Here is a 15861-nt window from a genome sequence, read left to right as displayed (position 1 = left end):
GTCCTTTCAATAGAGTACCCTGATTCTGCTAAATAGGCAAGAACCCTTGCAGGGGACAAAGACTGGCTGTTGGGAGAAGCAGGAGCTGACAGCTGCAGAGAGAAGCTGATAAAGTCAGTTACACGCAACAACACGGATGATTCTTAGAGTAATCACGCTGAGCAAAAGAAGCCAGACAAAGGGGAGTACGTGCTGCATGATTCCCTTTGTATAACATTACAGAGGGCTGGGCACAGTGGCTCACACCTATAATCCCAGCACTTTGAGAGGCCAAGGCAGGAGGATTGCTTGAACCCAGGAGTTCGAGACCAGCCTAGGTAATATGGTGAAACCCCATCTCTACAAAAACAAACAAACAAAAAATACAAAAATTAGCCTGGCATGGTGGCATGCACCTGTGGTCCTAGCTACTCAGGAGGTAAGGGGGGGCGGATCACCTGAACCTGGGGAGGTTGAGGCTACAGTGAGCCATGATGGCGTCACTGCACTACAGTCTGGGTGACAGAGTGAGACCCTGTCTCAAACCAAAAAATTACAGAAAATGCAAACCATCTGTAGTGACAGAAAGTAGTTCAGTGGTTGCCTGTGGGTGGAACCAGGTGGATAGGGAGGGAGGAATTTCAAAGGAGCAGGAGGAAGTGTGTGGAAGTGATGAGTGTGCTCCTTGTTTTGATGGTGGTGTTGGTCTCTTGGGTGTACAAATACGTTAAAATGTATCAAATTATATACTTTAAATATGTGCAATTGTTTTGTTTTTGAGACAAAGTCTTGCTCTGTCACCCAGGCAGGAGTGCAGTGGCATGATTTGGGCTCACTGCAAACTTCGCTTCCCAGGTTCAAGTGATTCTCCTGCCTCAGCCTCCCGAGTAGCCGGGATTACAGACGCCTGCCATCACATCTGGCTGATTTTTATATTTTTAGTGGAGACGGAGTCTCACCATGTTGCCCAGGCTGGTCTCAAACTCCTGATCGCAAGTGATCCACCCGCCTTGGCCTCCCAAAGTGCTGGGATTACAGGCATAAGCCACCACACCCGGCCTAAATATGTACAATTGATTGCCAGTTATACCTCAAAAAGTTATTTGAAGAGGAAGAAGAGGAAGGAGAAAGGAGAGGAAGGAGAAGGAAAAGAAGGGGCAGGGTCTCTCCTCAGGTTCTCTCTGCTTGATCCCTCAGGCACAGGTGTCCAGGCCCATAATAAGGCTGCTTCTCTGTCCCCTTAGTGAGCGACATCTTGGATGCTGGGTGGGGCAAACATTGGCCTGGGATTCAGAAGGCCTGGGTTCTGGCTTGGCTCTGCCACTCACAAAGGTACAACACCGGGCGGCAGTCTGACCTCTGTTGGCCTGGACTTACTGTGACAATACAGGTCCCTGCTGGTCCAGCCTACCCACAGCATTGACTAGAGGATGGCCTAAGGGGACACATCAGAGTGCTGCGTAAACTATGAGTAGGTCAAAGGGAGAAGAGTGGGAAGGGGGCAGGGAGTGAGCCCCAACCTTCTTTACCTTCTTTCTAGCACAGTCTCAACAACAAACACTACAATGTAACACGGGACCCTCAGCAGCTGCTGAGTTGTTTGAGCTCTATGTCCCTTTGCTAAGTGATCTCAGACTCCTGTACAACACATTTTTTTGTGCCTGCCTGTTACCATTTATCAAGAGCTGTGTTCAGGACTCAGCCTGGATACTCACACACTGTAAGATTTTTTTTTTTTTTTTTTTTTTGAGACACAGTGTCAGCTCTTGTCGCCCAGGCTGGAGTGCAGTGGCGCAATCTTGGTTCACTGCAGCCTCCGCCTCCTGATTTCAAGCGATTCTCCTGCCTCAGCCTCCCGAGTAACTGGGATTACAGGCATGTGGCACCACGCCCAGCTAACTTTTGTATTTTTAGTAGAGATGGGGTTTCAACATGTTGGCCAGGCTGGTCTCAAACTCCTGGCCTCAGGTGATCGCCCACCTCAGCCTCCCAAAGTGCTGGGATTACAGGCATGAGCCACCGCGCCCAGCCAGCTGTAAGATCTTGGTAAGTCATATCTCCACTCTTAGCATCTGTCAAAAAAGGGGTTGGACTCCAAGGCTTGAGGTTTCTTCCTGCTCTTGCCTTGCAGGGTTCTGCCACCTGAATGTCAAACTATTTGGCTATGTTGAGGACTGCAGATGGGAAGGGGAAGTGCAGCCAGTGGCAGCTGTCTCATCCCTGACTGTGAATGAATTTGAGGCATCAGGGAAATGGTGACTTTTGCCACCTCCCCGCCATCCTCCCCCACACACGTATATCATGGATTTGTTCCTCCTCCAGTTCCTCCTGCTGTTCCTTACTTCATTTTTGTTTCCATTTTACTCAAAAACAGCAAGTCAACATGTATACCCAAGTATGTTTTTAAGTTCACGCACTCAAAATCTATCACATTAATAGGTGAAAAATCTTACCTCCCAGAAGGCTTGGTCATCAAAATATTTAGCCACATGAGGTCCTTTCCATATTTTGAGATTTAGAAGCAAACCTGTTTAAATGCATAATTAAATGTTAAAACTTTTGGAGCACAGGATTTTTAATCTCAAGATTAATCGAAATATTGTGTGTCAAAATGACAGTATCTCAATAGAAATCCTTTTTCTCCCACAATTGAAAGACAAATAAAAGGAAGCCCCATCATTCCTGGACCAGCTTAATTCTGTAGACATTTTATTTTATTTTATTTTATTTTTATTTTATATTTTATTTTGAGACAGAGTCTCGCTCTATCGCCCAGGCTGGAGTACAATGGCATGATCTTGGCTCACTGCAACCTCTGCCTCCCAGTTTCAAGCGATTCTCCTGCCTCAGCCTCCCAAGTAGCTGGGATTATAGGCGCCTGCCACCACATCCAGCTAACTTTTTTTTTTTCAGTAGAGACAGGGTTTCACCATGTTGGCCAGGCTAGTCTAGAACTCCTGACCTCAGGTGATCCACCCACCTTGGCCTCCCAAAGTGCTAGTATTATAGGCATAAGGCATAGCATCTGGCCGATTCTGTAGACATTTTTTTTTTAAAAAAAGAACTGGGAATGGCAGTGCACTGAGCAGTACATGAGAGCCACACATCTGATGTCCTTCCCCAGATGGAGTAGAAGGGCCCCCTGAAAGCTGATCCGTGTAAGACATACAGGCTACTACAGAGGGTTACTCCAATTGGGTGCTCCTATAGGTCTGTCTTCTCTGGCTCCAGTCAACTCCCGAGAACCTCAGTTTAAGATTCCACTTGTGTAGTTAGGAAAGTAGCTTATAATATGCTTTGGTGCCTGCCCTTCCTTTTCCCCATCTCTTTAAGTATCTTTTATTTTTTGTTTTTAGGACAGGGTCTCATTCTGTTATCCAGGCTGGAGTGCACTGGCACAATCACAGCTCATTGCAGCCTCAAACTCCCGGGCTCAAGCAATCCTCCCACCTCAGCCTCCCAAGTGGCTGGGACCACAAGTGTGTGCTACCATAACCAGCTCATTTTTTTTTTTTTTTTTTTTTTTTGTATTTTTTGCGGAGACGGGGTTTCGCCGTGTTGCCCAGGCTGGTCTTGAACACCTGAGCTCAAGTGATCTGCCCGCCTTTGCCTTCCAAAGGGTGCGATTACAGGTGTGAGCCACTGTGCCCAGCCTCCATTTTCCGTCTACTCTCTGCCCAGATAGCTTGGCCATATGTATTCCTCCAGCTTCTGGAAGTTGGCTGAATTTCACGGGACACATGGAATGAGTGCTTCCTTTCACAGGAAGCAAGGAAATGCTCCTGATAGATTTATCTGTGTATTATTAAGGATGATCAGTTCCAGCGTGGTTAACGTGAACGGGCGAGTGCTTACTGAGATTCAAATTTCCCTTTCGCGGTGCTTCCCTTAGGTGATATTGGCATGCAGGGTACCACCAGCATATGACGCAGTTAGCTTGAATTACTCAGTAATGATCTCTGGCACCTGCATGAATTTTCCAGATAGCTGAGGCTTACTCATCACTGAGGAATATCTGTCTAAAATATATTTTGTCTTCTGAGACAACACTAAACATATTTAGACTTTTTCTAAAAAAAAAAAAATCAGAACTATCACTAGGAATACCCACTTATGCCGGGCGCGGTGGCTCAAGCCTGTAATCCCAGCACTTTGGGAGGCCGAGACGGGCGGATCACAAGGTCAGGAGATCGAGACCATCCTGGCTAACACAGTGAAACCCCGTCTCTACTAAAAAATACAAAAAACTAGCCGGGCGAGGTGGCGGGCGCCTGTGGTCCCAGCTACTCCGGAGGCTGAGGCAGGAGAATGGCGTAAACCCGGGAGGCGGAGCTTGCAGTGAGCTGAGATCCGGCCACTGCACTCCAGCCTGGGCGACAGAGCCAGACTCAGTCTCAAAAAAAAAAAAAAAAAAAAAAAGGAATACCCACTTATAACGTGCCATATAATGTGGAAAAGGTGTGTAGCCATGGAGGGTTGTTGGTCTAATCTCTCAGCAGCCCAAGCGTTTTGTGTTCTTGTGTCCAGTTTTAAGAATTTCTCAGCCAGGCGCAGTGGCTCACGCCTGTAATCCCAGCACTTTGGGAGACCAAGGCGGGCAGATCACCTGAGGTCGGAAGTTCAAGACCAGTGTGACCAACATGGAGAAACCCTGTCTCTACTAAAAATACAAAATTAGCCGGGCGTAGTGGTGCATGCCTGTAATCCCAGCTACTCAGGAGACTGAGGCAGGAGAATCACTTGAACCCAGGAGGCGGAGGTTACACGGTAAGCCGAGATAGTGCCACGGCACTCCAGCCTGTGCAACAAAAGCAAAATTCTGTCTCAAAAAAAAAAAAAAAAAAAAGAATTTATCTTCTTCTGTTAGGCTCTTTGCTTTCACTTCTAACTTCTGCTGGTGTACTTTACCTCTAGAAACCTAGCCCACCTCTAATCTGCTATTTCTAATCTACCTGAGCTGAGAAATCCAATAACTATGCTTGATAGGATTGTTTCTTAAATAAGTACAGACAGGCTCCAAATAGAGAGGTCAATTAACAAGTTAAGTGCTTGGCTTCTGGGAATCCATTTGGTGCAATTTTGGCTGCCTGAGGGAATTTTTCCCCCTTCCATTGTCCAAGTTGTTTTGTTTCCTTTTCTGAGATAGGGTCTCACTCTGTTGTCTAGGCTGGTATGCAATGGCACGATCTCAGCTCACTGCAACTTCTGCCTCCAGGCTCAACTGATCCTCCCATCTCAGCCTCTGGAGTAGCTGGGACTACAGGTGTACCACCACATCTGGCTAATTTTTTGTATCTTTTGTAAAGATGGGGTCTCACTATGTTGCCCTGGCTGGTCTTGAACTCCTGGCCTCAAGCTATTCTCCTGCTTCAGCTTCCCAAAGTGCTGGGATTACAAGTATGAGCCACCCAAGTTGTTTTTAATCACCAGTTCGCTAATGTCAAAAACAACATATAAAGAGGAAAGCCTGTTGGTCTTAACTCTTAAAGGAACAATATGATTGTCTTTTCCTCTGTTCATCTTTTTTGACTCCAGTGAAGCATAAGACCCCTAGGGCCAGGCGCGGTGGCTCATGCCTGTAATCCCAGCACTTTAGGAGGCTGAGGCAGGCGGATCACGAGGTCAGAAGATCGAGACCATCCTGGCTAACACGGTGAAACCCTGTCTCTACTAAAAATACAAAAAATTAGCCGGGCGTGGTGGCGGGCGCCTGTGGTCCCAGCTACTCGGGAGGCTGAGGCAGGAGAATGGCATGAACCTGGGAGGCAGAGCTTGCAGTGAGCTGAGATCGCGCCACTGCACTCCAGCCTGGGCGACAGAGCGAGACTCCGTCTCAAAAAAAAGACCCCCAGGTACCTTACAAGACAGAGCACAAGTCAGCACCACTTTGAACATACCAGTGATAACAGTGAACAGTGTGATTCCCGGGATACAGTTGCCAAATAAAATGCAGGATACCCAATTCATTTCGAATTTAAAAACAGACACCTTGCAGTTTTGCTAAATCCGGCAGCCTTTCCCAGGGTTGGATTGCCAGCTGCCACGAACTGAACGTTAACTTACGGAATTAACTCTACTCCGCCTCTGCTTCTTCACACAGACTCTGCCGAAAGCTAAGGCCCAACATTGGTATATTAAAGGAATTCTAGCCAATCTCATGCTCAGAAATTACCCAGGTAACTCCAAAAAGTACCTCCATATAGTTTGTTAAAGCTGGAAGGAAGCCAGCTTAGTTATTATAATCCTTTCATTTTACAGAGAAGCTAACCAAGGCTCAGAAGGAGTGAAGTGACATGCCCGACGTCACACAACTCATAGTGTCTTATGTCATTTGTCTCTTATTTGGCATCCACCTCCTGCTTAGGGACACGTATATGGGTGTCTAACCAATAAAAGATGTTTGCTTATAGAATAAAGGTGAACAGTTCTGGATGGAATGTATATTTTCTTTCTTTTTTTCTTTTTTTGAGACAGTCTCACTCTCGCCTAGGCTGGACGGCAGTGGTGCAACCTCAGCTCATTGTAACCTCCACCTCTTGGGGTCAAGCCATTCCCCTACTTCAGCCTCCCAAGTAGCTGGGACTACAGGCACATGCCACCACACCTGGCTAATTTTTGTATTTCTGGTAGAGACAGGGTTTTGCCATGTTGGTCAGGCTGGTCTCAAACTCCTGACCTCAGGTGATCTGCCCGCCTCAGCCTCCCAAAGTGCTGGGATTACAGGCGTAAGCCACTGCTCCCGGCCTGAATGTGTTTTTTCTTTTTTTCTTTTTTTCTTTTTTTTTTTTTTCCAGAGTCTCGGCTCACTGCAATCTCTGCCTCCCAGGTTCAAGCAATTCTCCTGCCTCAGCCTCCCAAACAGCTGGGATTATAGGCGCCCGCCACCACGCCTGGCTAATTTTTGTATTTTTAGTAGAGACGGGGTTTCACCATGTTGGCCAGGCTGGTCTTGAACTCCTGACCTCAGGTGATCTTCCCAGTTCGGTCTCCCAAAGTGCTGGGATTACAGGTGTGAGCCACTGCACATAGCCACATATTTTCACCTGGCCTATAAGTAAAACTGACTAATTAGCAACTCCCCAAGATTTTTTGCTGTTCTATTGTATTGCAAGAGCAGAAACATACTTTACTCCTTTGTTGAAAGATCTCCAGTGGCTTCCCATCTTTTATAAGGGCCTGCTCCTCGCTACCATTCTGCCCTCAACCCCTGCCACTCCTTCTCACTCCATTCACACCAACCACACTGGTCTCCTTACTGTTCCCTCAACACACAAAGCATGCTCCTGCCTCAGGGCCTTTGCACTTGCCATCCTATTTTCATGGAAGGTTCTTCCCCTAACTAAATGCATGGCATATCTCCCTCCTCTTCACTGGGGCCTCTGCTTAAAAGCCAACTACTCAGATAACCCCGCCCTGACCACCCCTCTAAAAGAACACCCCATCCCACACTGACTCTATGTCTCTCTAGTTTGCTCTGTCTTCACAGCCACTTATTACCATCTGACATAGTAGACACTTATTTGTCTATTTATTGTTAATACTTTCCCCCACTAGAAGGTCAGTTCTATGAAGTCAGAGAATTTGTTTTGCTCACAGCTGTGTCCCCAGTGCCTGGCTCATAGTGGATATTGAATAAATACCTGTTGAATAAAATAGTATTATGGGTGTCCTCAGAAATAAAAGGTAGGCTTTTGTGTGTAAGGATTTTCTCAGGCTTCTGTGCAAAACCGAGTGTGATCATCAGCCCTGGGTTCAAAAGTCTGCAATGTTGCCACTCACCCTACTTATAACCTCAGGGATGTCCCTTCCCTTCCCTGGCCTCACAGTCCACATCAGCAGCAGGTGACCTCTAAGGACCTTTCCAATTATGAAATTATGTGATCCTCAGGGAAGGAGATGGGGCACAAATACATCCAGCCACATGGCAGGGTGTGCTCTGGATGTAGGTGCTGTGTCCTGGGCAATGGTGGAAGAAAGGTGGCCTCACACTGACCTGTCAGGAGACCAGATGTGATACTCATCGCCATGGCCAAGCTGAGTGTCCCAGTGCTGAGAAGGACCTGGAAGCCGATCCTAGAAATGACAAAGCAGAGGTGGTCACTTGGGCATCAGGCAGCAGAGGTCATCAGGGACAAAAAGGACTGTTGGTGTCAGTAGTGCCATTGCCAGGAAGGGCCATGAGGAAAACAAGGGTCCTCTTCCTAGCTGGTACATTCCCCTGTCATTTTCCCCAAAAGCCATGCAGACCTGTGGGAGGGAGGGAGGGGAAGGAGATTCCAAGATCGTCTGTGGCTTATTTTAGTTCTCAGCACCTTGTGGATAATGAACCAGACCAGGAGTCAGAAAACCCAAGCTCAAGTGCCAGCTCTGTCACTTACTAACTGCAAGACCCTGGGCAAGTCCCTTAACCTCTCAGAGCCTCCAGTTTTCTCTCTCTCTTTTTTTTTTTTTTTGGTTGTTGTTGTTGTTTTGTGAAACGGAATCTCACTCTGTCGTCCAGACTGGAGTGCAGTGGCACGATCTCGGCTCACTGCAACCTCTGCCCCTCAGGTTCAAGCGATTCTTGTGCCTCAAGTAGCTGGGACTATAGGCACATGCCACCATACCTGGCTAATTTTTGTATTATTAATAGAGATGGGATTTCACCATGTTGACCAGGCTGGTCTTGAACTCCTGACCTCAAGTGATCTGCCCACCTCAGCCTCCCAAAGTGCTGGGATTACAGGCATGAGCCACCACGTCTGGCCAGCCCCCAGTTTTCTCATCAGGCAATTAAAGATGAAGGTTCTATTTCTCTTGGGGCAAGGTGGGTGGGGTACAGCTTGGCTTTCAGACCCATCTCCCTGCCCATCCTTACCCCTTGAACATACTTCCAGGACCTCTCCCCTTCAAGGCAACCCCAGGGGTTCAATTCAAAGATTAAGATATTACGGGGGCCCTTGGATGCTAAATGTGATTGTGCCAGGGTTCAGCCTGCACCTGGGAACTGCCTTCACTGCAGCCCCACGGATAGTTGTACACAACAAGCCAGTTTTTTAAGCCTTTCCTATTTCTTGTCTCAACAGGTGGGCAGCTCATCTTCTCATTTTTAAGACAAAGCAAAGCCCCAAGCCTGCAGCCTCGTGGGGTGGACCCCCCTTGTATGTCATTTGGTTATCTTACCTGTCTTTACTGATTGTTCCTTATAAAGTGGGGGAAATAATGGCAATTCCTACTTCAAGAGATCATGGGGGAGTGGAGAGAATTGAAAAGAACTACCCTGAGACTAGAAAAATAAATTAAAAAGATAAAAAGAGTTGCCACCCTGCTGCTCAAGTAGTGAGTGCAGATATCAACAACTACCTGCCCAACCATTCAGGCAGCCATCCCCCCATCCGCATGGCAAGCTCCAGGCCCTCATCTTTGCCATCTTTGTATATCTTCAATAGTTTGCTTCCTCTCCAGCACCAAACACAGTTCAGGTTATCAAAACCTCAGGGAAATGTTTATTGAATGACTGAAAAATGGAGTCAATTACTCAATTCATTGATCTAATATTAAGTGATTTTTCGAAAAAATTCAGGGGGACATCTGCATGACCTTGCAAAATTTCTTTTTTTTTTTTTTGAGTTGTGAGTCTTGCTCTGTCACCAGGCTGGAGTGCAGTGGCGTGATCTCAGCTCACTGCAACCTCTGCCTCCCAAGTTCAAGCTATTCTCCTGCCTCAGCCTCCCAAGTAGCTGAGACTATAGGCATGAGTCAGCCACCATGCCCGGCTAATTTTTTGTATATTTAGTAGGGATGGGGTTTCACCATGTTGGCCAGGATGATCTTGATCTCTTGACCTCGTGATCTGCCCGCCTCAGTCTCCCAAAGTGCTGGAATTACAGGCATGAGCCACCACGCCAGCTGCAAAAATTCTTAAACAGGACATAAAAGAACTAAACATAAAGGGAACAATGATAAATTGGACTATATTAAAATTAAGAGTCTCTCTTGTTCAAAAGACACCATTAAGAAAGTAAAAGGTGGGCTGGGCACGGTGGCTCACACCTGTAATCCTGGGACTCTGGGAGGCCAAGGTGGGCCAAAGTTGAGGCCAAGAGTTCAAGATCAGCCTGGCCAACATGGCAAAACTCTGTTTCTACCAAAAATTATTTAGTCTATACAAAAGTTAGCTGGGCATGGTGGCATGTGCCTGTAATCTAAGCTACTCAAGAGGCTGAAGCATGAGAATTGCTTGAACCTGGGAGGAAGAGGTTGCAGTGAGCTAGCGCCACTGCATCCCAGCCTGGGTGACAGAGGGAGACTCCTTTTCAAAAAGAAAGAAAGAAGGAGAAAGGTAACCCACAAAGTGGGATTCATATTCAGGATACGTAAGAAATTCCTACAAATCAATAAGAAAAGACCAAACACCACCATAGAAAATGGGCAAACTAACTTGAATAGACATTTCACAAGAAAAGATATTCAACTGTCCAAAATCAGATGAAAAGTGCTCCATTTAGTTAGTTATTAGAGATAGCAAAATTTAAGCAACAGGTTTGATTCCTAAATGACTAATCATAAAGCAGGAAAACACCAAGTGTTGGCAAAATGTGGAGTAAAAGGAGCTTCTGTATATACTACTGGGGATTAGATTGGCACAAACTACTAGAGAAAATTGTTTAGCAGTAGCCACTAAAGCTGACTGTGTGAACACTGTATAATTCAACAATTTCACTTCTAGGCATATAATCAATGGAAGTGCATTCGTGTGTTCCAAAAATAAAAGTGCTAGAATGTTCATAGGAGCAATATTAGAATATTCCTAATAGCTCCAAACTGGAAACTACCCAATCTTCCTCAATAATGGATAAATAAATTCTGCTGTATTCACACAATGGCACACTTGTTCCAACTATCTTTTCTCAGATTCTCTGTTTGTCTACTTGGCATTCATTTATCACGGGGCCACACTAATGGCCAAAGTTGTTTATCTCATTTTCTTGCAAGTCAGCTTTCTCAGGCATGGGAAATTCATAAACCCCTCAGCTACAAACTCCAACATAAGTGTTTTCACTTCCTGGCCATTAGTGGATGCCCTCACCCAGTTACTTTCCCACCACTCTTTTTCATAAAGGTGTAGTCCCAGTTCCCCCTCTCCTTCTGCTGTCTGGTCCCTGGGTGATACAGTTTTGTGTGGCCCTGCATGATGTGTTCTGCCACTTATTTACAGGGGAACTGTGAACAACAAAACTTTCCTTCCAATAATACTAGAAGAAAATGTCACTCAGTCACCTTTATAAATTAAGACCCAAGCATAACACAACACTATATCCCAGTGGAAAAAGGGTACAGCAATGCTTAACAACCTGGACAAATCTCACAACTACAATGTTGAGTAAAAAAGCATACAAAAGCACAGACTTACTGTATGATTCCATGTATATTATCTCAGTTCATTTTCTGTTGCTATAACAGAATACCACAGAATGGGTAATTTATAAAATAAGTATATATAGCTCATGGTTCTGGAGGCTGGGAAGTCCAAGAGCATGCTGCTGGCATCTGTTGAGGACCTTCTTCTTGTGCCATAACATGGCAGAGGGTATCACATGGCAAGAGGGCAAGAGCATGTCAGCTCAGGTCTCTCTTCCTCTTGTAAGCCACCAGTCTCATCATAGGGGCCCCACCCTGATAACTTTATCTAATCCTAGTTACCTCCCAAAGACCTCACCTCCAATTTCATCAACACATGAATTTAGAAATTAAGTTTCCAACACATGAAATTTGAGGGATGCATTCAAACCAGAGCATTCTGCCCCAGCCCCCAAAATGCATGTCCTTCTCACATGCAAAATTCATCTCAATAGCCCCAAAGTTTTTTTTTTAGAGATGGGATTTCACTCTATCATCCAGGTTGGAATGCAGTGGCATGATCATAGCTCACTGCAGCCTCAAACTCCTGGGCTCAAGTAATTCTCCTGTCTCAGCCTCCTGAGTAGCTAGGACCACAGATGTGTGCCACCATATCCAGCTACGTTTATTTAATTTTATTTGTAGAGACAGAATCTCACTCTGTTGCCCTGGCTGGAATGCAGTGGCAGGACCATAGCTCACCGCAGCCTCAAACTCCTGGGCTCAAGTGATCCTCTCACCTCAGCTTCCTAAGTAGCTAGAACTACAGGCACATGCCACAATGCCTGGCTAATTTTTTTATTTTTATTTTTTTGCAGAGACAGGTCTCACTATGTTGCCCAGGCTGGTCTTGAACTCCTGGGCTCAAGCAATCCTCCCACCTCGGCCTCCCAAATCACTGGGATTACAGGCATGAAACACCACATTTAGACAACCCCCAGAGTCTTAACTTGTTCCAGCACCAACTCAAAAGTCCAAAGTCCATGGTCTCATCTAAATCAGATGTGGGTGAGACTTAAGGTACAATTCATTATGGGAGATTCCCTCTGGCTGTGAGCCTGTAAAATCAAAACAAGTTATCTACTTCCAAAATACAACAGTGGAACAGGCATAGGACAGACATTCCCATTCTAAAAGGAAAAAGAGGCAAAGAAAAAAGGGTAACTGGTTCCAAGAAAGTACAAAACCCAACATAGAAAACAACATTAAACCTTAAACCTTCAGAATGATCTTTTACTCTATGTGCCACCTCCTGGGCACACTATGAAATTTGGACCCCCGAAGCTTTGGGGAGCCCTGCCCCTGTGGTTTTGCTGGGCTCTGCCCATGCTGCAGTTCTCACAGGTTGGAGTCTCATGCCTGCAGTTCTCTCAAGCTGGCATTGCACTATGATAGCTCTCCCGTTCTGGGGAATTGGCAGTGGCCCCACCCTTGTAGCTCCACTAGACACTGCTCTGCTAGGGGGCTCTCTGTGGTGGCTGTTCATAGCATCCTTTGAAGGTGGAAGAAGGCAATGCCCCCTCAGCTTTTGCATTCTGCACACCTTCAAAATTAGTGCCATGTGGATGCTGCCAAGGTTTATGACTTTTACCTTCCACATCACACCTGGGGCCACTTGAGCCACAGCTGGGATGGCTGAGGAATGCTGCACCAGAATGTGGGGAGCAGAGACCAAGGCAGCCTGGGCAGCAGTTGGTCATTCCAAACCATTCTGCCCTCTTAAAACTCTGGGCCAGTAACAGGAGGGGCAGCCTTGAAGATCTCTGAAATGCCTTTGGAGTTTTTCTCCCTTGTCCTGATGAACGGCCTCTGGCTTTGTTCTATGTGTACTAATTTTCTTATGAATCGGTAGCTTGGTCACATCCTCACTTTGTTTTCTCAGCTGAAAATGTTCTTTCATTCTCTACAACATGGCTGACCTACACAATTTTCTGCCTTCCATAAATCACTCTGGCACAGATGAAGTTCAGCTAAGATCTTTGCTTCTTTATAAAAAGGATGACCTTTGCTCCAGTTTCCAACACGTGGTTCTTCAGTTCCATCTGAGACCTCATCAGAATGGCCTTTACCAGTCACATTTCTATCAGCATTCTGATCTCAGTGACTTAAGTAACCAGTAAGAAGTTCCAGACTTTCCCTAGTTCTGGGGTCTTCTTTTAAGCCCTCACCAGAACTGCAGAACTGTCTTTAATGCTCCATTCTTTCTTTCTTTTTTTTTTTTTGAGATGGAGTTTCACTCTTGTTGCCCAAGCTGGAGTGCAATGGCACGATCTCAGCTCACTGCAATCTCTGCCTCCCGGGTTCAAATGATTCTCCTGCTTCAGCCTCCTGAATAGCTGGGATTACAGGTGTGCACCACCACGCTCAGCTAATTTTTTGTATTTTTAGTAGAAACGGGGTTTCACCATGTTAGCCAGGCTGGTCTCGAACTCCTGACCTCAGGTGATCCTCCTGCTTCAGCCTCCCAAAGCACTGGGATTACAAGCTTGAGCCACCATGCCTGGCCTAAGCTCCATTCTTCACAATACAGGCTTTTTCTAGCCTGCTCAAAACTCTTCCAACCTATTCCCATCACCCAGTTCCAAAGCCACTTCTACATTTTTGGGAATCTGTTACAGCAAAAACTCTACTTCTTGCATTAACTTTCTTTCTTCGTCCATTTTCTGTTGCTATGACAAAATATCAAACTGGGCGATTATAAAGAAAATAAATTTATTTAGCTCACAGTTCTGGAGGCCGGGAAGTCCAAAAGCATGGTGTCACCATCTGGTGAGGGCCTTCTTGCTGTATCGTAACATGGAGAAGTCATCACACGGTGAGAGGGCAAGAGCATGCCAGCTCAGATTTCTCTTTCTCTTCTTATTAGTCACCAGTCCCATCATTCCTCACCCCATGAGCTTGTCTAATCCTAATTACCTCCCAAAGGCCCTTCCTCCAAATACCACCAACATATGAATTGAAGGATTAAGTTTCCAGCACATGAAATTTGGGGGACACATTCAAACCATCACATATATAATGTACAAAAACAGACAAAAACTGACTGATGCTGTTAGAAGTCAGGTTAGTGGTTATCCTAGAATGAGGCATGAAGAGGTTCTGGGTGTTGGTTATGTAGGGATATCAGAAGATTCATCAAATGGTACTTGTATGATATCTGTACTTTTCTGGATATAGCTTATACTATATAAGTTGGGGTTGTTTTTTGTTGTTTTTTAAGTAATAAGTGGCAGAATAAAGGATAAACCCAAATCTGCTGACTGCCACCCCACAACTCATTCTATATGATGCTGCCTGGAAAAAGAAATGAATGAAGCAGAAATCCATCACCATGATAACAGTCTCCCTGCACGGGGTCTTCCCTGGCCAGACCTCACTCAACACACGTCCTCATAGCAGCCCTGTGAGTGAGCTATTAGTGTCCCTATTTCACAGAGGGCAAGTTCAGGTTAGGGAAGTGAACCAAGAATTCCAATGTTTTGTGGCTTGGAATGGGCGGCTCTTGGGATTCAAACTAGGCAGGCCTGTCCACAAAGCTTGGCCAGATGCTTCCCAGATTTCAGCATTTGAGGACAACATTCATGAATTTAGCCATATTGGCATTCCAGAGATGCTATTTAAATTTTTTTTCTCCAAATAGACTTATTTTTACATTTAAATAAATGAATTTAAAAGAAAACTGTGTTACTAGCTTAAAATGGAAGGGAAATGGGAGGTAGCTGTAAAAAGAGATATAATGAAAACAAAATGTTGCTAAAATCTCTCCCAGATATGGCAGCCTGAGGTTTTCTCTGCTATTCAAAAGAGTGGTTAACAAGAGCTAGAAGGGTACAGAGATTCTCAGCCTAAGTGGGGACTTTCTTTTCTCCCTGATGTAATCAGAGGATTGAGAATTGAAAAAGAATATCTGCACCGCATGATTCAATGCCATTTCAGTGTGCCTTCCCATCACTTAAAAATCCCACAGTTTGTGAGAAATGCTCCATCCTGGCTCTGATCACAGCATCTGACTCAATCACATATGCTCATCTGAATAGGAAATTGGGAAATATTGTTTGTGGAATTAATACAAAGTTAACTGACTTGCCCAATGCCACCAAGTAGCTAATCCACAGTTCCTATTAAGTGTTCTGACTTTGCCCTTAATCCTCTCTCCATCTTTCCATTACATAGAGATGTCCTCATACTGATGCAGCATCACTCATCATAGAGAAAGGGGCTATGTTCTGTTGCTAAATCTGCACAGCAACCCTGTGACACAGGTCTTATTTTCTCATTTTACAGATAGAAAACTGAGATTTAGAGAATTTGAGTACCATGACTAAGGCTGCAAGGCTGGCTTCACGCCTGGTGAAGCCCACACATTTTACTCTCAGCAGACCAAAGGCCTCTGGATGAGAGATCATCAGTCACTATGCCCTTCCCTTTGCCTGGGTCCTGCAAAGACAAGAGGATAACTGCTTCTTGGTCCTCAACTCACTCACCCTGATGAGAGTTGACTTG

At 45.5% G+C, this 15861-nt stretch overlaps 1 protein-coding gene across 10 annotated transcripts in view; it reads right to left on the bottom strand.

The window, feature by feature from the left end:
* Positions 1–15861, bottom strand: part of LOC102136135 (RH-like protein) — a 66336-nt gene that overhangs the window by 5119 nt on the left and 45356 nt on the right. For 6 of the 10 annotated variants that reach the window (XM_005544405.5, XM_005544399.5, XM_015440633.4 and 3 more), the window contains 2 exons: positions 7973–8052; positions 2433–2506 (listed from right to left, as the gene is read on the bottom strand). The exons of 2 other annotated variants lie outside the window; for them this stretch is intronic. In XM_005544405.5, the coding sequence (XP_005544462.3) occupies positions 2433–2506; positions 7973–8052 (154 nt within the window). The remainder of the gene's footprint in view (positions 1–2432; positions 2507–7972; positions 8053–15861) is intronic. 2 more of the 10 variants (XM_005544398.5, XM_005544401.5) reach the window with 1 other exon arrangement.

Source organism: Macaca fascicularis, chromosome 1 (assembly GCF_037993035.2).
Source record: "Macaca fascicularis isolate 582-1 chromosome 1, T2T-MFA8v1.1".
Lineage (NCBI taxonomy): Eukaryota > Metazoa > Chordata > Mammalia > Primates > Cercopithecidae > Macaca > Macaca fascicularis.
This window is presented reverse-complemented; position numbering and strand designations above follow the sequence as displayed.